The sequence below is a fragment of the Pseudophryne corroboree genome, chromosome 4, assembly GCF_028390025.1.
Source record: "Pseudophryne corroboree isolate aPseCor3 chromosome 4, aPseCor3.hap2, whole genome shotgun sequence".
Lineage (NCBI taxonomy): Eukaryota > Metazoa > Chordata > Amphibia > Anura > Myobatrachidae > Pseudophryne > Pseudophryne corroboree.
This window is the reverse complement of record NC_086447.1, coordinates 718,114,787-718,141,366: the sequence shown is the minus strand read 5'-3', so window position 1 is coordinate 718,141,366 and position 26,580 is coordinate 718,114,787. Positions and strand designations below refer to the sequence as shown.

Below are 26,580 nucleotides of genomic sequence, written 5' to 3'. Positions count from 1 at the left end.
AGGTACTGGGGGTTCTATACCCCATGGTCAGTCTGCAGCAACGGGGCAAATCAAGACCCACCTTAGGCTGTTTTCTCTAATTTACTGACTACGCTAGTAATTAGACTTGCGCCCCCTGTTGGACCTCCTGTGCCATTACAGTCACATATTGTCCCTGCAGTTGATCCGCCGTGGGCAGATACTCTGTTCTCTCAGTTACAGCAATTACATCAGTCACTAGCTAAGCAAAATCCTGACTCTCGCCCGCCTAAAACCAGGGGGTCATCTAAACGTGCCATCACTTCCTCACAATCCACACAAGTTTCCACTACATCTGATACCTCATCCGATGTAGATGGCACTTTCACTGACCCTTCAGACTCTGATGCAGATGCTTCTGATGGGGAATTTCTGACACAGGTGGATGTTCCTGACCGCTTGGAGGCTATCAGGCTGATACTTCAAATCAATGATGATGAAGGGCTTCCAGCTACCTCTGCGAAACCAGATAAGTTTAAACGACAGAAGGTTACTAAGTTGGTTTTACCTCATTCTGACCTCTTGGTTGATATTAGTCAGGAATCCTGGGAAAACCGGGTAAGAAGTTTTCCTTTTCTACATAGATGCTAGCTCGTTATCCCCTCGCTGCAGAGTTAAGTAACAATTAGGAAACACCGCCGCCGGTGAATTCACAAGTTGCGCGTCTGGTGGTCTCATCTGCTCTGCCTGTCACAACCGTCACCTCCCTGAGGGGCCCGACAGATAAGCGTGTGGAGGGTTGCTCGAAGTCTATTTACACTCTTGCCTGAGCTATACATAGGATTACTATTGTGGCCTCTTGGGCTGCTAAAGCTATAGATGCCTGGGTTCAGGAATTTGAGGCGGTACTAATTTTCCTGATAATTTCCCATTTAATTTTCCTGATAATGCTTGGCAGTGTCTTTCATATATTATTACGGCCTCCCATTATATTTAGGAGACGTCATCTGATGCAGGTATCCTGGCAGCCAAAGCATCTACTATGTCTATTCTGGCTCGCTGGATCCTCTGGTTGCGGTCCTGGTCTGTAGATCTGGACTCTAGAAAGGCCTTGGAGGTGATCCCTTTTGAGGGAAACATACTTTTTGGGGAAGATCTCAACAAGATCATTGCTGACTTAGCATCTGCTAAGACTGCATGTCTGCCTAGTACTACTCCTTTGGCTCCGAAGGCTAAGAGTACTTCCTTTCGTTCCTTTCGACCTCCAGGTTAGGCAAAGGGTCAGGAGTACCCGATACAGGCTTGCACTTCCAAATCCACTAAGCCCAAACCTAAACGTGCCTGGTCTGCCCGTCAGCCTGCTTCCAAAGACAGTTGAAGACAACTTCAGACGCCTAGGTACAGGAAGTAGTCACTCACGGATACGCCATATCCTTCAAGAAACATCCCCCTCATCACTTTTCCCTTCGGATCAGGTAAAGGCAAAGACTCTTCGTTCGGTGGTTCAGTCCCTCCTGGACACAGGAGTGGTAGTGCCGGTGCCTCTGGCCTAGAGAGACAGGAGGTACTATTCAACGCTGTTCCTAGTTCCGAATGGTTCCTCTCGGCCCATTCTCAACCTCAAGTCTTTGAACAAGTTTGTGAGGGTCTCCAAGTTTTGTATGGAAACCCTTCGCTCTATTGTCCTGGCTTTGGGGCCAGGGGACTATATGGTATCCCTGGACATACAGGAGGCTTACCTACCTATTGCTGTGTCGCATCAGCTATAGCTGCGGTTTTCTATTTGCAACCTCCATTATCAATTCTGGGCCTTACCCTTTGGACTGACTACGGCTCCGCAAATCTTCACCAAGGTAATGGAGGTGATGACGGCCCTGCTCCGCTGTCAGGGTATCAGGATCCTAACGTATCTGGACGTCTTGCTGATCCTGGCTAATTTCCCAGACGTTCTCCTCCGTCATCTGGATCTGACCGTCCAGTTTCTGTAAGCCCACGGGTGGCTCATCAACTGGAAGAAATCATCCCTGGTACCTGCTCAGAGCATGGTGCACCTGGGGACGTTGTTGAACACACACAACCAGCGGTTCTTATCTCAGGAGAAAGTCTTGAAACTTCAGGTCAGGATGTGAAGCTTCCGCTCTCGCCCGCGAGTGTCGATACGCTCGGCGATGCAAGTACTAGGCCTCATGGTGTCGGTTTTCGCCATGGTAGAGTACGCTCAATTTAATTTCCGTCCTCTGCAGAAGCGGATTCTTGACAAGTGGGACGGCCTGCCTCACCGGATCAGGTCTCAAATGATCTCCTTGTCTCCGGAGGTTCGTCTGTCACTGAGCTGGTGGCTACAGGACCAACAATTGTGCAGGAGTCGTCCCTTCAGGATCTCCAACTGGGTCCTCCTGACGACGGATGCCAGTCTGAGGGGTTGGGGCGCGGTGTTGGAGCAACACTCTCTCTTCAGGGTCGGTGGACCAGGGAGGAGTCTCTCCTCCCGATAAACATTCTGGAATTGCGGGCAGTGTTCCATGCTCTTAAACTGGCCCAGCATCTGGTACAGAACAGGCCTGTTCATGTACAGTCGAACATAGCCACCACGGTGGCGTACATAAATTATCAAGGCGGCACTCAAAGCCGCATTGCAATGATGGAAGTGTCAAAGATTCTTCAATGGGTGGAATGCCATCTGCCAGCCATCTCGGCGGTGTTCATTCCGGTTGTCCTCAACTGGGAAGCGGACTTCCACAGTAGTCAGGACGTACACGCCGGAGAGTGGAGCCTTCATCCCGAAGTATTTCAACTCCTAGTGGACAAGTAGGGTCTACCAGATGTAGACCTGATGGCGTCTCGACACAATCACAAGGTTTCAGTCTTCGGAGCAAGAAGAAGGAATACTCAAGCGGAGTTCGTGGACGCACTGGCAATTCCATGGAACTTTCGGCTGCCGTACGTGTTCCCTCCGGTGTCACTCCTACCCAGAGTAGTGAGGAAGTTCAAGCAAGAAGGAGGAATCCTACTTCTGATAGCTCAGGCGTGGCCCAGATGGCATTGGTACTCAGACCTACAGGGTCTCCCGCTGGAGCGTCCTCTTCTGCTTCCACAACGACCAGACCTCCTCGTTCAGGGCCCTTGTGTCTACCAGGATCTGGCCCGGCTGGCTTTAACGGCGTGGCTCTTGAAGCTTCCATACTGAGGCGGTCATTCAAACTATGTTGAAGGCCTGTAAGCCGGCTTCTGCTCGGATTTACCATAGGGTCTGGAATTCTTACTTTGCTTGGTGCACATCTAACAATCATGACGTTTAAAAGTTTAGTACAGCCTAATTTTTGGCCTTCCCACAACAGGACCTGGACTTGGGCCTTCGGCTGGCCTCCCTCAAGGTTCATATTTCTGCCTTGTCGGTATGGTTTCAGAGAAAAATTGCGACTCTGCCTGATGATCATACATTCACTCAGGGAGTTTGAATCCGTAAAACACCCAATGTCCTACCTTTGGCTCCTTGGTATTTGTCGGTGGTTCTGGAGGCCTTGCAAGAGTCTCCTTTTGAACCTCTTGAATCTGCGGACCTTAAGTGGCTTTCCCTCAAGGTCTTGTGTTTGCTGGCTATTGCTTCTGCTAGACGGGTATCAGATTTGGGTGCCTTGTCTTGTAGGTCCCCCTATCTGATTTTTCATCGTGACTGGGCGGTTCTTAGAACACGCCCTGGTTATCTACCTAAGGTGGTGTCTTCTTTCCGCCTTAACCAGGAGATTGTGGTTCCGGCCTTTGTCTCTCCTGAATTGTTTTCCAAAGAGTGGTCTTTGGATGTGGTACGGGCTCTCCGTATCTATGTGAAGAGGACAGCCTTTGTTAGGAAGTCTGATTCTCTCTTTGTACTGTTTGGTTTTTACAAACGTGGCTGGCCTGCTCACAAGCAGACCGTGGCCAGATGGATTAGAATGGTGATTGCACATGCTTATGTACAGGCTGTCCTTCCCGCTCCTGCTACCATCAAAGCCCATTCTACTCTGTCTGTTGGACCTTCTTGGGCGGCTCGCCATGGTGCGACCCTTGAAGAATTGTGCAAGGCGGCTACGTGGTCCTCAGTGAACACGTTCATAAGGTTCTATGCCTTCGATACTTCCGACTCCCAGGATGCTTCCTTTGGACGCTGGGTTCTTGTACCCGCTACAGTGTATCCCCTCCCATGAGGAACTGCTTTAGGACATCCCGATGTTATTCCCTGTGGAATACCAGTGTACCCCGCTGCAGAAAAGGAGATTTATGGTAAGAACTTACCCTTGTTAAATCTCTTTCTGCGAAGTACACTGGATTCCACAGTACGCCCACCCTGACGCACTTAGCTTCTTTGGGTTTGTATGGCATTAGCCGCTGATACCTTCTCCTGTCGTGAGAATGTGCTGTATGTGGCTACTAACGGTTGTCGTCTTTTACCTGCTGCTGCATTGGACTGGTTAACAAAACTGAGCTCCTGTGCACGGAGGCGGGGTTATAGAGGAGGCGGCGCTGAGCATCTTGGAAATAGTCAAAGCTTTTAGCCTGTTGGTGCCTCGGATCAAGATCCTACTCTACACCCCGATGTTATTCCCTGTGGAATCCAGTGAACCTCGCAGAAAGAGATTTAACAAGGGTAAGTTCTTACCATAAATCTCCTTTTCTCTGACGTCCTAGTGGATGCTGGGAACTCCGTAAGGACCATGGGGAATAGACGGGCTCCGCAGGAGACTGGGCACTCTAAAAGAAAGATTAGGTACTATCTGGTGTGCACTGGCTCCTCCCTCTATGCCCCTCCTCCAGACCTCAGTTAGATTTCTGTGCCCGGCCGAGCTGGATGGACACTAGGGGCTCTCCTGAGCTCCTAGAAAGAAAGTATATGTTAGGTTTTTTATTTTACAGTGAGACCTGCTGGCAACAGGCTCACTGCAACGAGGGACTAAGGGGAGAAGAAGCGAACCTACCTGCTTGCAGCTAGCTTGGGCTTCTTAGGATACTGGACACCACTAGCTCCAGAGGGATCGACCGCAGGACCCGTCCTTGGTGTTCGTTCCCGGAGCCGCGCCGCCGTCCCCCTTACAGAGCCAGAAGCATGAAGATGGTCCGGAAAATCGGCGGCAGAAGACTTCAGTCTTCACCAAGGTAGCGCACAGCACTGCACTATATATGTGATAATTACCCCTGCCAGAATCCATAAAAAAGCGGGAGAAAAGTCAGCGAAAAAGGGGCGGAGGTATCTCCCTCGGCACACTGGCGCCATTTTCTCTTCACAGTGTAGCTGGAAGACAGCTCCCCAGGCTCTCCCCTGTAGTTTTCAGGCTCAAAGGGTTAAAAAGAGAGGGGGGGGGCACTAAATTTAGGCGCAATATTGTTTATACAAGCAGCTATTGGGGAAAATTCACTCAGTGATAGTGTTTATCCCTACATTATATAGCGCTCTGGTGTGTGCTGGCATACTCTCTCTCTGTCTCCCCAAAGGGCTGTGTGGGGTCCTGTCCTCAGTCAGAGCATTCCCTGTGTGTGTGCGGTGTGTCGGTACGGCTGTGTCGACATGTTTGATGAGGAGGCTTATGTGGAGGCGGAGCAGATGCCGATAAATGGGATGTCGCCCCCTGTGGGCCGACACCAGAGTGGATGGATAGGTGGAAGGTATTAACCGACAGTGTCAACTCCTTACATAAAAGGCTGGATGACGTAACAGCTGTGGGACAGCCGGCTTCTCAGCCCGCGCCTGCCCAGGCGTCTCAAAGGCCATCAAGGGCTCAAAAACGCCCGCTCCCTCAGATGGCAGACACAGATGTCGACACGGAGTCTGACTCCAGTGTCGACGAGGTTGAGACATATACACAATCCACTAGGAGCATCCGTTACATGATCCCGGCAATAATAAATGTGTTACACATTTCTGACATTAACCCAAGTACCACTAAAAAAGGGTTTTATGTTTGGGGAGAAAAAGCAGGCAGTGTTTTGTTCCCCCATCAAATGAGTGAATGAAGTGTGAAAAAGCGTGGGTTCCCCCGATAAGAAACTGGTAATTTCTAAAAAGTTACTGATGGCGTACCCTTTCCCGCCAGAGGATAAGTTACGCTGGGAGATATCCCCTAGGGTGGATAAGGCGCTCACACGTTTGTCAAAAAAGGTGGCACTGCCGTCTTAGGATACGGCCACTTTGAAGGTACCTGCTGATAAAAAGCAGGAGGCTATCCTGAAGTCTGTATTTACACACTCAGGTACTAGACTGAGACCTGCAGATAGTGCTGCTGCAGCGTGGTCTGTAACCCTGTCAAACAGGGATACTATTTTGCGAACATAAGACGTCGTCTTATATATGAGGGATGCACAGAGGGATATTTTGCCGGCTGGCATCCAGAATTAATGCAATGTCCATTCTGTCAGGAGGGTATTAGAGACCCGACACTGGACAGGTGATGCTGACTTTAAAAGGCACATAGAGCCTTATAAGGGCGAGGAATTTTTTGGGGATGGTCTCTGGGACCTCGTATCCACAGCAACAGCTGGGAAGAAATTTTTTTACCTCAGGTTTCCTCACAGCCTAAGAAAGAACTGTATTATCAGGTACAGTCCTTTCGGCTTCAGAAAAGCAAGCGGGTCAAAGGCGCTTCCTTTCTGCACAGAGACGAGGGAAGAGGGAAAAAGCTGCACCAGTCAGCCAGTTCCCAGAATCAAATTCTTCCCCCGCTTCCTCTGAGTCCACCGCATGACGCGGGGGCTCCACAGGCGTAGCCAGGTACGGTGGGGGGCCGCCTCAAAAATTTCAGCGATCAGTGGGCTCGCTCACAGGTGGATCCCTGGATCCTTCAAGTAGTATCTCAGGGGTACAGGCTGGAATTCGAGGCGTCTCCCCCCCGCCGTTTCCTCAAATCTGCCTTGCCGACAACTCCCTCAGGCAGGGAGGCTGTGCTAGAGGCAATTCACAAGCTGTATTCCCAGCAGGTGATAGTCAAGGTGCCCCTACTTCAACAAGGACGGGGTTACTATTCCACACTGTTTGTGGTACCGAAACCGGATGGTTCGGTGAGACCCATTTTAAATTTGAAGTCCTTGAACACATACATAAAAAAATTCAAGTTCAAGATGGAATCGCTCAGGGCGGTTATTGCAAGCCTGGAGGAGGGGGATTACATGGTATCCCTGGACATCAAGGATGCTTACCTACATGTCCCCATTTACATCCTCACCAGGAGTACCTCAGACTTGTGGTACAGGATTGCCATTACCAATTCCAAACACTGCCGTTTGGACTGTCCACGGCACCGAGGGTCTTTACCAAGGTAATGGCAGAAATGATGATACTCCTTCGAAAAAAGGGAGTTTTTAATTATCCCATACTTGGACGATCTCCTTATAAAGGCGAGGTCCATGGAGCAGTTGTTGGTCGGAGTAGCACTATCTCAGGAAGTGCTACAACAGCACGGATGGATTCTATACATTCCAAAGTCACAGCTGGTTCCTACCACACGCCTGCTGTTCCTGGGGATGCTTCTGGACACAGAACAGAAAAAAGTGTTTCTCCCGCAGGAGAAAGCCAAGGAGCTGTCATCTCTAGTCAGAGACCTCCTGAAACCAAAACAGGTATCGGTGCATCACTGCACACGAGTCGTGGGAAAAATGGTAGCTTCTTACGAAGCAAAATTCCATTCGGCAGGTTCCATGCAAGAACCTTTCAGTGGGACCTCTTGGACAAGTGGTCGGAATCGCATCTTCAGATGCATCGGCTGATAACCCTGTCTCCAAAGACCAGGGTATCTCTACTGTGGTGGCTGCAGAGTGCTCATCTTCAAGAGGGCCGCAGATTCGGCATACAGGACTGGGTCCTGGTAACCACGGATGCCAGCCTTCGAGGCTGGGGGGCAGTCACACAGGGAAGAAATTTCCAAGGACTTTGGTCAAGTCAGGAGTCGTCCCTACACATAAATATTCTGGAACTGAGGGCCATTTACAAGGCCCTAAGTCTGGCAAGGCCTCTGCTTCAAAACCAGCCGGTACTGATCCAATCAGACAACATTACGGCAGTCGCCCATGTAAACCGACAGGGCGGCACAAGAAGCAGGATGGCGATGGCAGAAGCCACAAGGATTCTCAGATGGGCGGAAAATCACGTCTTAGCACTGTCAGCAGTGTTCATTCCGGGAGTGGACAACTGGGAAGCAGACTTCCTCAGCAGACACGACCGACACCCGGGAGAGTGGGGACTTCATCCAGAAGTCTTCCAACTGTTGGTAAACCGTTGGGAAAGGCCACAGGTGGACATGATGGCGTCCCGCCTAAACAAAAAACTAGATATTGTACCAGGTCAAGGGACCCTCAGGCAATAGCTGTGGACGCTCTAGTGACACCGTGGGTGTACCAGTCGGTTTATGTATTCCCTCCTCTGCCTCTCATACCAAAGGTACTGAGAATAATAAGAAAACGAGGAGTAAGAACGATACTCGTGGTTCCGGATGGGCCAAGAAGAGCTTGGTACCCAGAACTTCAAGAAATAATATCAGAGGACCCATGGCCTCTACCGCTCAGACAGGATCTGCTACAGCAGGGGCCCTGTCTGTTCCAAGACTTACCGCGGCTGCGTTGGACGGCATGGCGGTTGAATTCCGGATCCTAAAGCAAAAGGGCATTCCGGAGGAAGTCATTCCTACGCTGATAAAAGCCAGGAAAGAAGTAACCGCAAACCATTATCACCGTATTTGCCGAAAATATGTTGCGTAGTGTGAGGCCAGGAAGGCCCCAACAGAGGAATTTCAGCTGGGTCGTTTTCTGCACTTCCTACAGTCAGGAGTGACTATGGGCCTACATTTGGGTTCCATTAAGGTCCAGATTTCGGCTCTGTCGATTTTCTTCCAGAAAGAACTGGCTTCACTGCCTGGAGTTCAGACATTTGTAAAGGGAGTGCTACATATTCAGTCCCTTTTTTGTGCCTTCTGTGGCACCTTGGGATCTCAACGTGGTGTTGAGTTTCTTAAAATCACATTGGTTTGAGCCACTTAAAACTGTGGATTTGAAATATCTCACGTGGAAAGTGGTCATGTTATTGGCCTTGGCTTCGGCCAGGCGTTTGTCAGAATTGGCGGCTTTGTCATGTAAAAGCCCTTATCTGATTTTCCATATGGATAGGGCAGAATTGAGGACTCGTCCCCAGTTTCTTCCTAAGGTGGTATCAGCTTTTCACTTGACCCAACCTATTGTAGTGCCTGCGGCTACTAGGGACTTGGAAGATTCCAAGTTACTGGACGTAGTCAGGGCCTTAAAAATTTATATTTCCAGGACGGCTGGAGTCAGGAAAACTGACTCGTTTTTTATCCTGTAGGCACCCAACAAAATAGGTGCTCCTGCTTCTAAGCAGACTATTGTTCGCTGAATTTGTAGCACAATTCAGCTGGAGCATTCTGCGGCTGGATTGCCGCATCCGAAATCAGTAACAGCCCATTCCACGAGGAAAGTGGGCTCATCTTGGGCGGCTGCCCGAGGGGTCTCGGCTTTACAACTTTGCCGAGCTGCAACTTGGTCAGGGGCAAACACGTTTGCTAAATTCTACAAATTTGATACCCTGGCTGAGGAGGACCTTGAGTTCTCTCATTCGGTGCTGCAGAGTCATCCGCACTCTCCCGCCCGTTTGGGAGCTTTGGTATAATCTCCGTGGTCCTTACGGAGTTCCCAGCATCCACTTAGGACGTTAGAGAAAATAAGATTTTACTCACCGGTAAATCTATTTCTCGTAGTCCGTAGTGGATGCTGGGCGCCCATCCCAAGTGCGGATTGTCTGCAATACTTGTATATAGTTATTGCCTAACTAAAGGGTTATTGTTGAGCCATCTGTTGAGAGGCTCAGTTATATTTCATACTGTTAACTGGGTATAGTTTCACGAGTTATACGGTGTGATTGGTGTGGCTGGTATGAGTCTTACCCGGGATTCAAAATCCTTCCTTATTGTGTCGGCTCTTCCGGGCACAGTATCCTAACTGAGGTCTGGAGGAGGGGCATAGAGGGAGGAGCCAGTGCACACCAGATATAGTACCTAATCTTTCTTTTAGAGTGCCCAGTCTAATACCCATGGTCCTTACGGAGTTCCCAGCATCCACTACGGACTACGAGAAATAGATTTACCGGTGAGTAAAATCTTATTTTTTCACTTCATTATGGGGTATTGTGTGTAGGTTTTTGAGGGGAAAAATGTATTTATTCCAATTTGGAATAAGGCTGCAACATAGCAAAATGTGGCAAAATGTGGAAAAAGTGAAGCCCTGTGAATACTTTCCGGATGCACTGTACAAGTGTCTCAAATTAAATGAATCAACAGTCTCCTAGTGTGTCTTCGTCTCATTGCGACTAAGACGCATTTTCGTGTAAAAAGACTCGTGGGCTGCTTAGTGCGACTGCAGCAAAGAGGATACATCTGTATGCGGCCACATCCTGCTGCTCATTGCTAGGGCTCCTCTACAGGATCAGGAAGTGCATGGTCAGCTGTAAGGTAAACGACCCATTAAGCGTGATATATTTTTGTTTTGTGTTCGTTTACTTATGCATATATACAGAACATGTATATACAGTACATTTTTTTTTTTTTATATATATATATTTTGGTCTCCTGTACTCAAGCTGTGAAACATTTCTTTTCCACAGGTATTGATGGATATGTTTCATCAAGATGAAGAAGACATGAGTGTGTTGTCCTTGGCTGATGAAGAGCCATCCACTTTAGGGGAACAAACGTATTACGACCTAGTTAAGTCCTTTATGGCAGAAGTTAGACAATATATAAGGGAACTGAACCTCATTATCAAAGTATTCAGAGAACCTTTTGCATCAAACACAAAACTCTTTTCAACTCATGTGAGTTTTCATCTTTTCTTGAATTGACTCTTTTACAATATATTTTGACACCTTTTTGTTCTATTTTTTAGCATTCATTTGCTTTAACTTAGTAGTTAAAAAAAATATTGTAGATAATGGGTTTTTGCAGTTTGTAGTCCGCCCCGCATGTCAGGCCCTGCCCCCCCCCCTTCCCACACACACACACACACCACCCCCCACGGGTGCGAAAGCTTCGCACGGCGGCAATGCTTTTGCAACCGCCCAGTAACTACCTGTCTGGCAGGCGGCTACCCCCCCGTGTTCCGGGTCGCGATGGCTGCGTGTGACGTCACGCAGCCGTAGCGGTCCAGACACGCCTGCGTTTTACCAACCGTGCCCCATCAACGGCGTTCTAACACCGTTGCCACGCCCCCTCCTGCCTCGCTACTGCGTCTGCCTGTCACTCAGGCAGATGCAATCGCAGCCCTGTGATGCTTTCCCATCTCATTGGGCTTCACGGGGTGTGCACTCACAGTGTGTCCGCTGCGCACGTGCAATCCCCAAAGGGCTTCAGACTGCGATCGCTGCCATTGCAGCGATCGGGTCTGTATTATGCCCTAAGCTCATTTATTTTCTTGATGGAAGTGTTGAATAATTTTCAACCTGTTAAAAGAAGATTGGATGAAGTACTTTATAAAGTGGACTGTATGCAGTTGTGTTGTGTAGTTATCAGCCAAACATAATTTATCAGCTGAATTTGGTATTGTAATGGAAACAATCTGCAACTGAAATCTTCTATATCTGCTGACAGCTGTACACTCTAACATCAATAAATGTCTTTCTTTAGGATGTAGAAAATATATTTAGTCGAATCGTTGATATCCATGAACTTAGTGTGAAGCTACTTGGCCTTATTGAAGACACCGTGGAAATGACAGATGAAGGCAGTCCTCACCCATTAGTAGGAAGCTGCTTTGAGGATTTAGCAGAGGTGAGATATTGCTCATACTGTAAGTTGTTAATACACATCCTGACATATGATTTTTAAAGGGAAAATCTCTGGAATCCTGCTTCATTCATGTGAGTTCCTTTTTCAGAGGGATTCAGTATGATTTACCGACGGACACAATACCGACTGTCATCCCTACAGTCAAAATACTGACATTCATTATGCCGACATGTTCCTAATACCGGCATGAGTTTTTCGGTTTGTTTTTTTGTGTGTCAATGTCGACATAAGTTGACATGGACACCGTCTAAGTGTACCGCGTCCCATGCATGGCTCGCTGTTCTTGCCATGCTTCGGGCATGGTGCTTCGCTGCGCTTGCATACTATTTTATTCCTTATCCAGGTCCACTGGGATGGCAAAGTATGAACAACTCTGTTTTGGTACAAAAATTCCTTAAAAATGCATGTCCGCACTTTGACATGTCGGCATTTCAAATGTCTGTATACTGACTGTATCAGCATTTTGAACATGTCGGCATAATGAATGTCTATTTCCGTGTCTGTGTTTTGACTGTCGGTCAATAGCTGTTGGGATTATGAACGTCGGTATTGTGTCTGTCGGTAAATCAACTGCTACCCTTTCAGAGTGTAGTAACTGGCTGACAGAGTATGCATATGTGGCCAGACAAAATAAAAATCAGATATTGCTGAAATTGTACCACTCTGGAACACACAGTTATAGGATACTGGGTACGCAGTGCACCCTACCATGCACTCGCTATCTTGGTCCACAATAATCTTGTTAACTACAGTACACACACTTTTCCCTAGCTTTCCCTCGTTATACCGGGCCTATTACAATTGTTTTACCACTTTGAATTACATACTGTACAATCTTCACAGTATATGTCCATTATTTGTCACTGCAGTAAAGCGATGTCACATTTTACACAGGTTCTAAATATACACACGAACCAGATATAAAAATGTAGAATTCAAAAGGTTTTATTTGCAATGCCCATATATAAAATTACACAAATAAGTATATTTCTGCAGCGGGGTACACTGGTATTCCACAGGGAATAACATCGGGGTGTAGAGTTGGATCTTGAGCCGCAGCACCAACAGGCTAAAGCTTTGACTGTACCCAGGATGCACTGCACCGCCTCCAGGCACTGGAGTTCAGTTTGTAAGTTGGTGCCTGCAGTGCAGGTCACTAACAGGGGGGGCTGCGCTAGGCAGCCCTGAAAAGAGCTTTTTTAGAAGACGTCAAGGGCCGCAGCACAAGCACTAGTTGCAGTGTATGTCATGTTGACATTCTGTGCTGCGACTCCATCACCTCCCTAAGCGGTGCTGTATACTCCTGCAGCCTGGTACTTAGAGCGGAGGCGCTCTGGTCATCAGGCACACATCACCGCTACTGCTCTCCTGGATCACGTGGCCACACTTCAGGGAGGAAATAAGAGGGTCCCCCAGGTGGGATCCGCCGGTAAATTGCGGTCCCAGGAGACGGACAGCGCTGCTGGCGTGGACACTGTGGCCGTGCAGGGACACCACAATATCCATCAGGGCAGGTAGCATAGGTCGGATTTACAAAAATCTGTTTGTTATAGGATCCATAGCAACCGGTGGTGAAGTCCAGCAGAGGGGATAAGGCGCTGACCTGTAGCCCCTCCCCCAGCCCCAGGCACCATCTACAGCAGATGTTCCCGCCCTGGAGCTGCATTTCTCTCCCTGTCAGCGTTTGGTCGCCATTTCACATAGCTGCGCTGATCCTGGGACTGCTGGGCACTGTCTCCTCTGTAAAGCCGCCTACCTCATCAGGGCTGTGCATTTACAGGACACTTAAGTATTCTACATGTTGTTTAGACAGTGTTAGTTAAGAACAAGTGTACTACTATATGAATATTTAGTACAAGTGTTCTGTGATATACATCCAGTGTTTACTGTGCATTGTTATATCTGTATACATACATTTCTATATGTAGTATTATTAGTCCAATGCAGTTTTATTGGTTATATGAAATAATTTCTGCATTGTACCTGTGACTGTGTGTGCCTATAGCTGCTGTGTGGTTTCTATTCAGTGTATCACATATATTGCTATCACTATATTATGTACCCTGGGGTGCTAAGTGCGTCAGGGTCTCATATACCATATAGTGTGGGCAGATGTATTAACCTGGGGAAGGCATAAGGAAGTGATAAACCAGTGATATGTGCAAGGTGATAAACGCACCAGCCAATCAGCTCCAATATGTAAATTTAAGTTAGGAGCTGATTGGATGGTGTGTTTATCACCTTGCACATATCACTGGTTTATCACTTCCTTATGCCTTCTCCGGGTTAATACATCTGCCCCAGTGTTCCACAGGATATACTGTTTTGTATTTTTCACTGTGTGTTTCAGTCACCTCGCACCGCTTAAATCCTCTGTGCTTGGTTTTTACGGTCACATAACACAGGGGGGTATTTGCAGCTATTATATTTGTCTGGAAATATTGTACTGTCACGCTTTAAGGCTACATTCCTTATAATGTCTGCTACACAGGGCGAGAAATCCGCAGATGCTCCTGCATCATGCAGTGCTTGCACCATGGATTTCCCTGAGGGGGAAGTTTTAGCTACTGGTTCAGGCACTCTGTGTCCTATATCTCCCAGCCAGCCCGCAGCACCTGTGGCCGCTCAGGAACCACCCTGGGAAGCATTTTCAAATATACTATCTACACTGGTGACGCGTCTCACGCCCCCTGTTGGCCTTCCTGTGCCATTACAGCCACATATTGTCCCTGTGGTGAACCCGCCAAAATCCTGCCTCAGGATTTTTCTGTCACTGACAGACAATATCTGTCTTTTATTACCACAGCCTCCCATTATATTCAGGAGGCGGCCTCTGACGCAGGAATAATGGGGGCCAAGGCTTCTACTACATCTATCCTGGGTCGTCGAATTATGTGGTTGAGGTCCTGGAAGGTAGACCTGGACTCCAAAAAGAGCTTGGAGGTGCTCCCTTTTAAGGGAGACATCCTATTTGGGGACATCTGAACAAGATCGTAGCTGACTTGGCTACGGCTAAGACTGCGTGTCTCCCTAATACTAATCCTTCTGCTCCGAAGGCTAAGAGTACTACCTTCTGTTCCATTCGACCTCCAGGGAAAGCAAAGGGTCAAGCGTATCTGCGACAGGCTCGTGCTTCCTAACCCACTAGGCCTAAATCGAATCAATCCTGGGCCGCTTCATGAGGGGGCGGGCCTTCCCCTGGGGAACCCCAGGGTGGGAGGCCGACTTCTGTAGTTCTCCCAGGCATGTTTAAAGACCACTTCAGACACCTGGGTGCAGGAAGTTGTCTCTCACGGGTACGTAATCTCTTTCAAGAGTTGTCCCCCTCGCCAGTTCTGTTCAACGGTTATCCTTTCGGATCCGTTGAAAGCGCAAGCTCTACACCTGGTTGTACAATCCCTCCTGGAAACAGGAGTGGTAGTGCCGGTACCCCTGTCTCAGAGAGGCAGGGGTTACTATTCGACCCTGTGATAAACTGTTTTTAAAGTAAACCGATGGACAATAAGTCTATTGCACAGTTTCCTTAATGTTACGCTGTTACACTTTTCTCTAACGTCCTAGTGGATGCTGGGAACTCTGTAAGGACCATGGGGAATAGACGGGCTCCGCAGGAGACATGGGCACTTTAAGAAAGAATTTAGATTCTGGTGTGCTCTGGCTCCTCCCTCTATGTCCCTCCTCCAGACCTCAGTTTGAATCTGTGCCCGGACGAGCTGGGTGCTGTTCAGTGAGCTCTCCTGAGCTTGCTGTAAGAAAGTATTTTGTTACGTTTTTTATTTTCAGGGAGCTCTGCTGGCAACAGACTCCCTGCATCGTGGGACAGAGGGGAGAGAAGCAGCCCTACTCTCTGAAGATAGGTCCTGCTTCTTAGGCTACTGGACACCATTAGCTCCAGAGGGATCGTACACAGGATCTCACCCTCGTCGTCCGATCCCAGAGCCGCGCCGCCGTCCCCCTCGCAGAGCCGGAAGACAGAAGCTGGGTGAGCATGAGAAGCAAGAAGACTTCGAAATCGGCGGCAGAAGACTCCAGTCTTCACTGAGGTAGCGCATAGCACTGCAGCTGTGCGCCATTGCTCTCACACACCTCACATACTCCGGTCACTGTAAGGGTGCAGGGGGGGGGGGGGGGGGGGCGCCCTGGGCAGCAATTGGGACCTCTTTGGCAAAAGTTTAGCATATATACAGTTGGGCACTGTATATATGTATGAGCCCCCGCCAAGAATTGTACATTTAAGCGGGACAGAAGCCCGCCGCTGAGGGGGCGGGGCTTCTTCCTCAGCACTCACCAGCGCCATTTTCTCTATTGTCCTAGTGGATGCTGGGGTTCCTGAAAGGACCATGGGGAATAGCGGCTCCGCAGGAGACAGGGCACAAAAAGTAAAGCTTTAGGATCAGGTGGTGTGCACTGGCTCCTCCCCCTATGACCCTCCTCCAAGCCTCAGTTAGATTTTTGTGCCCGGCCGAGAAGGGTGCAATCTAGGTGGCTCTCCTAAAGAGCTGCTTAGAAAAGTTTAGCTTAGGTTTTTTATTTTACAGTGAGTCCTGCTGGCAACAGGATCACTGCAACGAGGGACTTAGGGGAGAAGAAGTGAACTCACCTGCGTGCAGGATGGATTGGCTTCTTGGCTACTGGACATTAGCTCCAGAGGGACGATCACAGGTACAGCCTGGATGGTCACCGGAGCCTCGCCGCCGGCCCCCTTGCAGATGCTGAAACGAGAAGAGGTCCAGAATCGTCGGCAGAAGACTCCTCAGTCTTCTTAAGGTAGCGCACAGCACTGCAGCTGTGCGCCATTTTCCTCTCAGCACACTTCACACGGCAGTCACTGAGGGTGCAGGGCGCTGGGAGGGGGGCGCCCTGGGAGGCAAATGAAAACCTTTTTTGGCTAAAAATACCTCACATATAGCCTCCGGGGGCTATATGGAGATATTTAACCCCTGCCAGAATCAGTTAAGAGCGGGAGACGAGGCCGCCGAAAAAGGGGCGGGGCCTATCTCCTCAGCACACAGCGCCATTTTCCCTCACAGAAAGGCTGGAGGGAAGGCTCCCAGGCTCTCCCCTGCACTGCACTACAGAAACAGGGTTAAAACAGAGAGGGGGGGCACTAATTTGGCGTTAGAAATATATAAAAAAAAAAGATGCTATAAGGGAAAACACTTATATAAGGTTGTCCCTATATAATTATAGCGTTTTTGGTGTGTGCTGGCAAACTCTCCCTCTGTCTCTCCAAAGGGCTAGTAGGTCCTGTCCTCTATCAGAGCATTCCCTGTGTGTGTGCTGTGTGTCGGTACGTGTGTGTCGACATGTATGAGGACGATGTTGGTGAGGAGGCGGAGCAATTGCCTGTAATGGTGATGTCACTCTCTAGGGAGTCGACACCAGAATGGATGGCTTATTTAGGGAATTACGTGATAATGTCAACACGCGCCAAGGTCGGTTGACGACATGAGACGGCCGACAAACAATTAGTACCGGTCCAGACGTCTCAAAAACACCGTCAGGGGTTTTAAAACGCCCGTTTACTTTAGTCGGTCGACACAGACACAGACAGGGACACTGAATCCAGTGTCGACGGTGAATAAACAAACGTATTCCTTATTAGGGCCACACGTTAAGGGCAATGAAGGAGGTGTTACATATTTCTGATACTACAAGTACCACAAAAGAGGGTATTATGTGGGATGTGAAAAAACTACCGTAGTTTTTCCTGAATCAGAAAAATTAAATGAAGTGTGTGATGATGCGTGGGTTCCCCCCGATAGAAAATATGGGCGGTATACCCTTTCCCGCCAGAAGTTAGGGCGCGTTGGGAAACACCCCTTAGGGTTGATAAGGCGCTCACACGCTTATCAGAACAAGTGGCGGTACCGTCTATAGATAGGGCCGTCCTCAAGGAGCCAGCTGACAGGAGGCTGGAAAAATATCATAAAAAGTATATACACACATACTGGTGTTATACTGCGACCAGCGATCGCCTCAGCCTGGATGTGCAGAGCTGGGGTGGCTTGGTCGGATTCCCTGACTAAAAATATTGATACCCTTGACAGGGACAATATTTTATTGACTATAGAGCATTTAAAGGATGTATTTCTATATATGCGAGATGCACAGAGGGATATTTGCACTCTGGCATCAAGAGTAAGTGCGATGTCCATATCTGCCAGAAGATGTTTATGGACACGACAGTGGTCAGGTGATGCAGATTCCAAACGGCACAAAGGTGTATTGCCGTATAAAGGAAGAGGAGTTATTTGGGGTCGGTCCATCGGACCTGGTGGCCACGGCAACTGCTGGAAAATCCACCGTTTTTACCCTAAGTCACATCTCTGCAGAAAAAGACACCGTCTTTTCAGCTTCAGTCCTTTCGTCCCTATAAGAGTCATATCTGCCCAGGGATAGAGGAAAGGGAAGAAGACTGCAGCAGGCAGCCCATTCCCAGGAACAGAAGCGTTCCACCGCTTCTGACAAGCTCTCAGCATGACGCTGAGACCGTACAGGACCCCTGGATCCTACAAGTAGTATCCCAGGGGTACAGTTTGGAATGTCGAGACGTTTCCCCTGCGCAGGCTCCTGAAGGCTGCTTTACCAAGGTCTCCCTCCGACAAGGAGGCAGTATGGGAAAAAATTCACGAGCTGTATTCCCAGCAGGTGATAATTAAATTACCCCTCCTACAACAAGAAAAGGGGTATTATTCCACACTATATTGTGGTACTGAAGCCAGAAGGCTAGGTGAGACCTATTCTAAATCTAAAAAAATTTGAACACTTACAAAGGTTCAAATCAAGATGGAGTCACTCAGAGCAGTGATAACGAACCGGGAAGAAGGGGACTATCTGGTGTCCCGAGACATCAGGGATGCTTACCTCCATGTCCCAAATTTGCCCTTATCACTAAGGGTACCTCAGGTTCGTGGTACAAAACTGTCACTATCAGTTTCAGACGCTGCCGTTTGGATTGTCTACGGCACCCCGGGTCTTTACCAAGGTAATGGCCGAAATGATGGTTCTTCTTCGAAGAAAAGGCGTCTTAATTATCCCTTACTTGGACGATCTCCTGATAAGGGCAAAGTCCAGGGAACAGTTGGAGGTCGGAGTAGCACTATCTCGGATACTGTTACAACAGCAGGGGTGGATTCTAAAGATTCCAAAATCGCAGCTGATCCCGACAACAAGTCTCCTGTGCTTAGGGATGATTCTGGACACAGTCCAGAAAAAGGTGTTTCTCCCGGAAGAGAAAGCCAGGGAGTTATCCGAGCTAGTCAGGAACCTCCTAAAATCAGTGGATCATTGCACAAGGGCCATGGTAAAAAAAAAAAAAAAAAAAATGGTGACTTCCTTCGAAGCAATTCCAGTCGGCAGATTTCATGCAAGAACTTTTCAGTGGGATCTGCTGGACAAATGGTCCGGATCGCATCTTCAGATGCATCAGCGGATAACCCTATATCCAATGACAAGGGTGTCTCTCCTGTGGTGGTTACAGAGTGCTCATCTTCTAGAGGGCCGCAGATTCGGCATTCAGTTTTGGATGTTGGTGACCACGGAGGCCAGCCCGAGAGGCTGGGGAGCAGTCACACAAGGAAAAAATTTCCAGGGAGTGAGATCAAGTCTGGAGATTTTTCTCCACATAAATATAGCTAAGGGTAAATTTATAATGCTCTAAGCTTAGCAAGACCTCTGCTTCAAGGTCAGCCGGTATTGATCCAGTGGGATAAAACATCACGGCAGTCGCCCACGTAAATAGACAGGGCGGCACAAGAAGCAGGAGGGCAGTGGCAAAAACTGCAAGGACTTTTCGCTGGGCGGAAAATCATGTGATAGCACTGTCAGCAGTGTTTCATTCCGGGAATGGAAACTGGGAAGCAGACTTCCTCAGTAGGCACGACCTCCACCCGGCAGAGTGGGAACTTCATGGGGAAGTTTTCCACATAATTGTAAACCGTTGGGAATTACCAAAGGTGGACATGATGGCGTCCCGTCTGAACAAAAAACGGGACAGGTATTGCGCCAGGTTAAGAGACCCTCAGGCAATAGCTGTGGACGTTTCTGGTAACACCGTGGGTGTACCAGTCGGTGTATGTGTTCCATCCTCTGCTTTTCATACCTAAGGTACTGAGAATTATAAGACGTAGAGGAGTAAGAACTATACTCATGGCTCCGGATTGGCCAAGAAGGACTTGGTACCCGGAACTTCAAGAGATGCTCACAGAGGACTTATGGCCTCTGCCGCTAAGAAGGGACTTGTTTCAGCAAGTACCATGTCTGTTCCAAGACTTACCGCAGCTGCGTTTGACGGCATGGCGGTGGAACGCCGGATCCTAAGGGAAAAGGCATTCAGGAAGAGGTCATTCCTACCCTGGTCAAAGCCAGAAAGGAGGTGACCGCACAACATTATCACCACATGTGGCGAAAATATGTTGCGTGGTGTGAGGCCAGGAAGGCCCCACGAAGAAATCTCAACTCGGTCGATTCCTGCATTTCTTGCAAACAGGAGTGTCTATGGGCCTCAAATTGGGGTCCATTAAGGTTCAAATTTCACCAGCGCCATTTTCTCTATCGTCCTAGTGGATGCTGGGGTTCCTGAAAGGACCATGGGGAATAGCGGCTCCGCAGGAGACAGGGCACAAAAAGTAAAGCTTTAGGATCAGGTGGTGTGCACTGGCTCCTCCCCCTATGACCCTCCTCCAAGCCTCAGTTAGATTTTTGTGCCCGGCCGAGAAGGGTGCAATCTAGGTGGCTCTCCTAAAGAGCTGCTTAGAAAAGTTTAGCTTAGGTTTTTTATTTTACAGTGAGTCCTGCTGGCAACAGGATCACTGCAACGAGGGACTTAGGGGAGAAGAAGTGAACTCACCTGCGTGCAGGATGGATTGGCTTCTTGGCTACTGGACATTAGCTCCAGAGGGACGATCACAGGTACAGCCTGGATGGTCACCGGAGCCTCGCCGCCGGCCCCCTTGCAGATGCTGAAACGAGAAGAGGTCCAGAATCGTCGGCAGAAGACTCCTCAGTCTTCTTAAGGTAGCGCACAGCACTGCAGCTGTGCGCCATTTTCCTCTCAGCACACTTCACACGGCAGTCACTGAGGGTGCAGGGCGCTGGGAGGGGGGCGCCCTGGGAGGCAAATGAAAACCTTTTTTGGCTAAAAATACCTCACATATAGCCTCCGGGGGCTATATGGAGATATTTAACCCCTGCCAGAATCAGTTAAGAGCGGGAGACGAGGCCGCCGAAAAAGGGGCGGGGCCTATCTCCTCAGCACACAGCGCCATTTTCCCTCACAGAAAGGCTGGAGGGAAGGCTCCCAGGCTCTCCCCTGCACTGCACTACAGAAACAGGGTTAAAACAGAGAGGGGGGGGCACTAATTTGGCGTTAGAAATATATAAAAAAAAAAGATGCTATAAGGGAAAACACTTATATAAGGTTGTCCCTATATAATTATAGCGTTTTTGGTGTGTGCTGGCAAACTCTCCCTCTGTCTCTCCAAAGGGCTAGTAGGTCCTGTCCTCTATCAGAGCATTCCCTGTGTGTGTGCTGTGTGTCGGTACGTGTGTGTCGACATGTATGAGGACGATGTTGGTGAGGAGGCGGAGCAATTGCCTGTAATGGTGATGTCACTCTCTAGGGAGTCGACACCAGAATGGATGGCTTATTTAGGGAATTACGTGATAATGTCAACACGCGCCAAGGTCGGTTGACGACATGAGACGGCCGACAAACAATTAGTACCGGTCCAGACGTCTCAAAAACACCGTCAGGGGTTTTAAAACGCCCGTTTACTTTAGTCGGTCGACACAGACACAGACAGGGACACTGAATCCAGTGTCGACGGTGAATAAACAAACGTATTCCTTATTAGGGCCACACGTTAAGGGCAATGAAGGAGGTGTTACATATTTCTGATACTACAAGTACCACAAAAGAGGGTATTATGTGGGATGTGAAAAAACTACCGTAGTTTTTCCTGAATCAGAAAAATTAAATGAAGTGTGTGATGATGCGTGGGTTCCCCCCGATAGAAAATATGGGCGGTATACCCTTTCCCGCCAGAAGTTAGGGCGCGTTGGGAAACACCCCTTAGGGTGGATAAGGCGCTCACACGCTTATCAGAACAAGTGGCGGTACCGTCTATAGATAGGGCCGTCCTCAAGGAGCCAGCTGACAGGAGGCTGGAAAAATATCATAAAAAGTATATACACACATACTGGTGTTATACTGCGACCAGCGATCGCCTCAGCCTGGATGTGCAGAGCTGGGGTGGCTTGGTCGGATTCCCTGACTAAAAATATTGATACCCTTGACAGGGACAGTATTTTATTGACTATAGAGCATTTAAAGGATGTATTTCTATATATGCGAGATGCACAGAGGGATATTTGCACTCTGGCATCAAGAGTAAGTGCGATGTCCATATCTGCCAGAAGATGTTTATGGACACGACAGTGGTCAGGTGATGCAGATTCCAAACGGCACAAAGGTGTATTGCCGTATAAAGGAAGAGGAGTTATTTGGGGTCGGTCCATCGGACCTGGTGGCCACGGCAACTGCTGGAAAATCCACCGTTTTTACCCTAAGTCACATCTCTGCAGAAAAAGACACCGTCTTTTCAGCTTCAGTCCTTTCGTCCCTATAAGAGTCATATCTGCCCAGGGATAGAGGAAAGGGAAGAAGACTGCAGCAGGCAGCCCATTCCCAGGAACAGAAGCGTTCCACCGCTTCTGACAAGCTCTCAGCATGACGCTGAGACCGTACAGGACCCCTGGATCCTACAAGTAGTATCCCAGGGGTACAGTTTGGAATGTCGAGACGTTTCCCCTGCGCAGGCTCCTGAAGGCTGCTTTACCAAGGTCTCCCTCCGACAAGGAGGCAGTATGGGAAAAAATTCACGAGCTGTATTCCCAGCAGGTGATAATTAAATTACCCCTCCTACAACAAGAAAAGGGGTATTATTCCACACTATATTGTGGTACTGAAGCCAGAAGGCTAGGTGAGACCTATTCTAAATCTAAAAAAATTTGAACACTTACAAAGGTTCAAATCAAGATGGAGTCACTCAGAGCAGTGATAACGAACCGGGAAGAAGGGGACTATCTGGTGTCCCGAGACATCAGGGATGCTTACCTCCATGTCCCAAATTTGCCCTTATCACTAAGGGTACCTCAGGTTCGTGGTACAAAACTGTCACTATCAGTTTCAGACGCTGCCGTTTGGATTGTCTACGGCACCCCGGGTCTTTACCAAGGTAATGGCCGAAATGATGGTTCTTCTTCGAAGAAAAGGCGTCTTAATTATCCCTTACTTGGACGATCTCCTGATAAGGGCAAAGTCCAGGGAACAGTTGGAGGTCGGAGTAGCACTATCTCGGATACTGTTACAACAGCAGGGGTGGATTCTAAAGATTCCAAAATCGCAGCTGATCCCGACAACAAGTCTCCTGTGCTTAGGGATGATTCTGGACACAGTCCAGAAAAAGGTGTTTCTCCCGGAAGAGAAAGCCAGGGAGTTATCCGAGCTAGTCAGGAACCTCCTAAAATCAGTGCATCATTGCACAAGGGCCATGGTAAAAAAAAATAAAAAAAAAATGGTGACTTCCTTCGAAGCAATTCCAGTCGGCAGATTTCATGCAAGAACTTTTCAGTGGGATCTGCTGGACAAATGGTCCGGATCGCATCTTCAGATGCATCAGCGGATAACCCTATATCCAAGGACAAGGGTGTCTCTCCTGTGGTGGTTACAGAGTGCTCATCTTCTAGAGGGCCGCAGATTCGGCATTCAGTTTTGGATGTTGGTGACCACGGAGGCCAGCCCGAGAGGCTGGGGAGCAGTCACACAAGGAAAAAATTTCCAGGGAGTGAGATCAAGTCTGGAGATTTTTCTCCACATAAATATAGCTAAGGGTAAATTTATAATGCTCTAAGCTTAGCAAGACCTCTGCTTCAAGGTCAGCCGGTATTGATCCAGTGGGATAAAACATCACGGCAGTCGCCCACGTAAATAGACAGGGCGGCACAAGAAGCAGGAGGGCAGTGGCAAAAACTGCAAGGACTTTTCGCTGGGCGGAAAATCATGTGATAGCACTGTCAGCAGTGTTTCATTCCGGGAATGGAAACTGGGAAGCAGACTTCCTCAGTAGGCACGACCTCCACCCGGCAGAGTGGGAACTTCATGGGGAAGTTTTCCACATAATTGTAAACCGTTGGGAATTACCAAAGGTGGACATGATGGCGTCCCGTCTGAACAAAAAACGGGACAGGTATTGCGCCAGGTTAAGAGACCCTCAGGCAATAGCTGTGGACGTTTCTGGTAACACCGTGGGTGTACCAGTCGGTGTATGTGTTCCATCCTCTGCTTTTCATACCTAAGGTACTGAGAATTATAAGACGTAGAGGAGTAAGAACTATACTCATGGCTCCGGATTGGCCAAGAAGGACTTGTACCCGGAACTTCAAGAGATGCTCACAGAGGACTTATGGCCTCTGCCGCTAAGAAGGGACTTGTTTCAGCAAGTACCATGTCTGTTCCAAGACTTACCGCAGCTGCGTTTGACGGCATGGCGGTGGAACGCCGGATCCTAAGGGAAAAGGCATTCAGGAAGAGGTCATTCCTACCCTGGTCAAAGCCAGAAAGGAGGTGACCGCACAACATTATCACCACATGTGGCGAAAATATGTTGCGTGGTGTGAGGCCAGGAAGGCCCCACGAAGAAATCTCAACTCGGTCGATTCCTGCATTTCTTGCAAACAGGAGTGTCTATGGGCCTCAAATTGGGGTCCATTAAGGTTCAAATTTCGGCCCTGTCGATTTTTCTTCCAGAAAAAATTGGCTTCAGTTCCTGAAGTCCAGAAGTTTGTCAAGGGAGTATTGCATATACAACCCCCTTTTGTGCCTCCAGTGGCACTGTGGGATCTCAACGTAGTTCTGGGATTCCTCAAAACACATTGGTTTAAAACCAGTCAAATCTGTGGATTTGAAGCATCTCACATGAAAAGTGAACATGCTCTTGGACCTGGCCTGGACCAGGCGAGTGTCAAATTGGTGGTTTTTTTCTCAAAAAAGCCCATATCTGTTTGTCCATTCGGACAGGGCAGAGCTGCGGACTCGTCCCCAGTTCTCTCCCTAAGGTGGTGTCAGTGTTTCACCTGAACCAGCTTATTGTGGTGTCTTGCGCCTACTAGGGACTTGGAGGACTCCAAGTTGCTTGATGTGGTCAGGGCCCTGAAAAGTTCCAGGACGGCTGGAGTCAGGAAAACTGACTTGCTGTTATCCTGTATGCACCCAACAAACTGGGTGCTCTTGCTTTTAAGCAGACTTTTGCTAGTTGGATGTGTAATACAATTCAGCTTGCACATTCTGTAGCAGGCCTGCCACAGCCAAAATATGTAAATGCCCATTCCACAAGGAAGGTGGGCTCATCTTGGGCGGCTGCCCGAGGGGTCTCGGCTTTACAACTTTGCCGAGCGGCTATTTAGTCAGGGGCAAACACGTTTGTAAAATCCTACAAATTTGATACCCTGGCTGAGGAGGACCTGGAGTTCTCTCATTCGGTGCTGCAGAGTCATCCGCACTCTCCCGCCCGTTTGGGAGCTTTGGTATAATCCCCATGGTCCTTTCAGGAACCCCAGCATCCACTAGGACGATAGAGAAAATAAGAATTTACTTACCGATAATTCTATTTCTCGGAGTCCGTAGTGGATGCTGGGCGCCCATCCCAAGTGCGGATTATCTGCATTACTTGTACATAGTTACAAAAATCGGGTTATTATTGTTGTGAGCCATCTTTTCAGAGGCTCCGCTGTTATCATACTGTTAACTGGGTTCAGATCACAGGTTGTACAGTGTGATTGGTGTGGCTGGTATGAGTCTTACCCGGGATTCATAAATCCTTCCTTATTGTGTACGCTCGTCCGGGCACAGTACCTAACTGAGGCTTGGAGGAGGGTCATAGGGGGAGGAGCCAGTGCACACCACCTGATCCTAAAGCTTTACTTTTTGTGCCCTGTCTCCTGCGGAGCCGCTATTCCCCATGGTCCTTTCAGGAACCCCAGCATCCACTACGGACTCCGAGAAATAGAATTATCGGTAAGTAAATTCTTATTTTTTCTCCACAGCTCCGCTGAGAGGAAGCTCCCCAGGCTTTCCCCTGCAGATACACAGTAGAAGAGGGTAAAAAGAGAGGAGGTGGACATAATTAGGCGCAAAAATCAATGTAAACAGCGGCTACTGGGTTAACATTAAGTTACTGTGTTATTCCTGGGTTTATAGCGCTGGGGTGTGTGCTGGCATACTCTCTCTCTGTCTCTCCAAAGGGCCTTGTGGGGGAACTGTCTTCAAAAAGAGCATTCCCTGTGTGTGTGTGTGGTGTGTCGGTACGCTTGTGTCGACATGTTTGACGAGGAAGGCTTTGTGGAAACAGAGCGGGGAGCAAATGAATGTGGTGTCTCCGCCGACGGCGCAGACACCTGATTGGATGGATATGTGGAAGGTTTTAAATGATAATGTTAATTCCTTGCATAAAAGGTTGGAAAAAGCTGAAGCCTTAGGACAGTCAGGGTCTCAGCCCGTTCCTGATCCTATGTCGCAGAGGCCGTCAGGGTCTCAGAAGCGCCCACTATCCCAAATTGTTGACACAGATACCGACATGGATTCTGATTCCAGTGTCGATTACGATGATGCAAAGTTACAGCCAAAATTGGCTAAATCCATCCGTTATATGATTATAGCAATTAAGGATGTGTTGCACATCACAGAGGAAACCCCAGTTCCTGACAAGAGGGTTCATATGTATGGGGAAAAGCGGCAGGTGGTGACCTTTCC

At 48.7% G+C, this 26,580-nt stretch overlaps 1 protein-coding gene across 1 annotated transcript in view; it reads left to right on the top strand.

Moving 5' to 3' along the window:
* The window catches only part of SOS1 (SOS Ras/Rac guanine nucleotide exchange factor 1), a 487,602-nt gene that overhangs the window by 288,606 nt on the left and 172,416 nt on the right, over positions 1–26,580 (top strand). The window contains exons 5-6 of the mRNA XM_063918018.1: positions 10,589–10,798; positions 11,607–11,750. Coding sequence (XP_063774088.1) covers positions 10,589–10,798; positions 11,607–11,750 — 354 coding nt within the window. The remainder of the gene's footprint in view (positions 1–10,588; positions 10,799–11,606; positions 11,751–26,580) is intronic.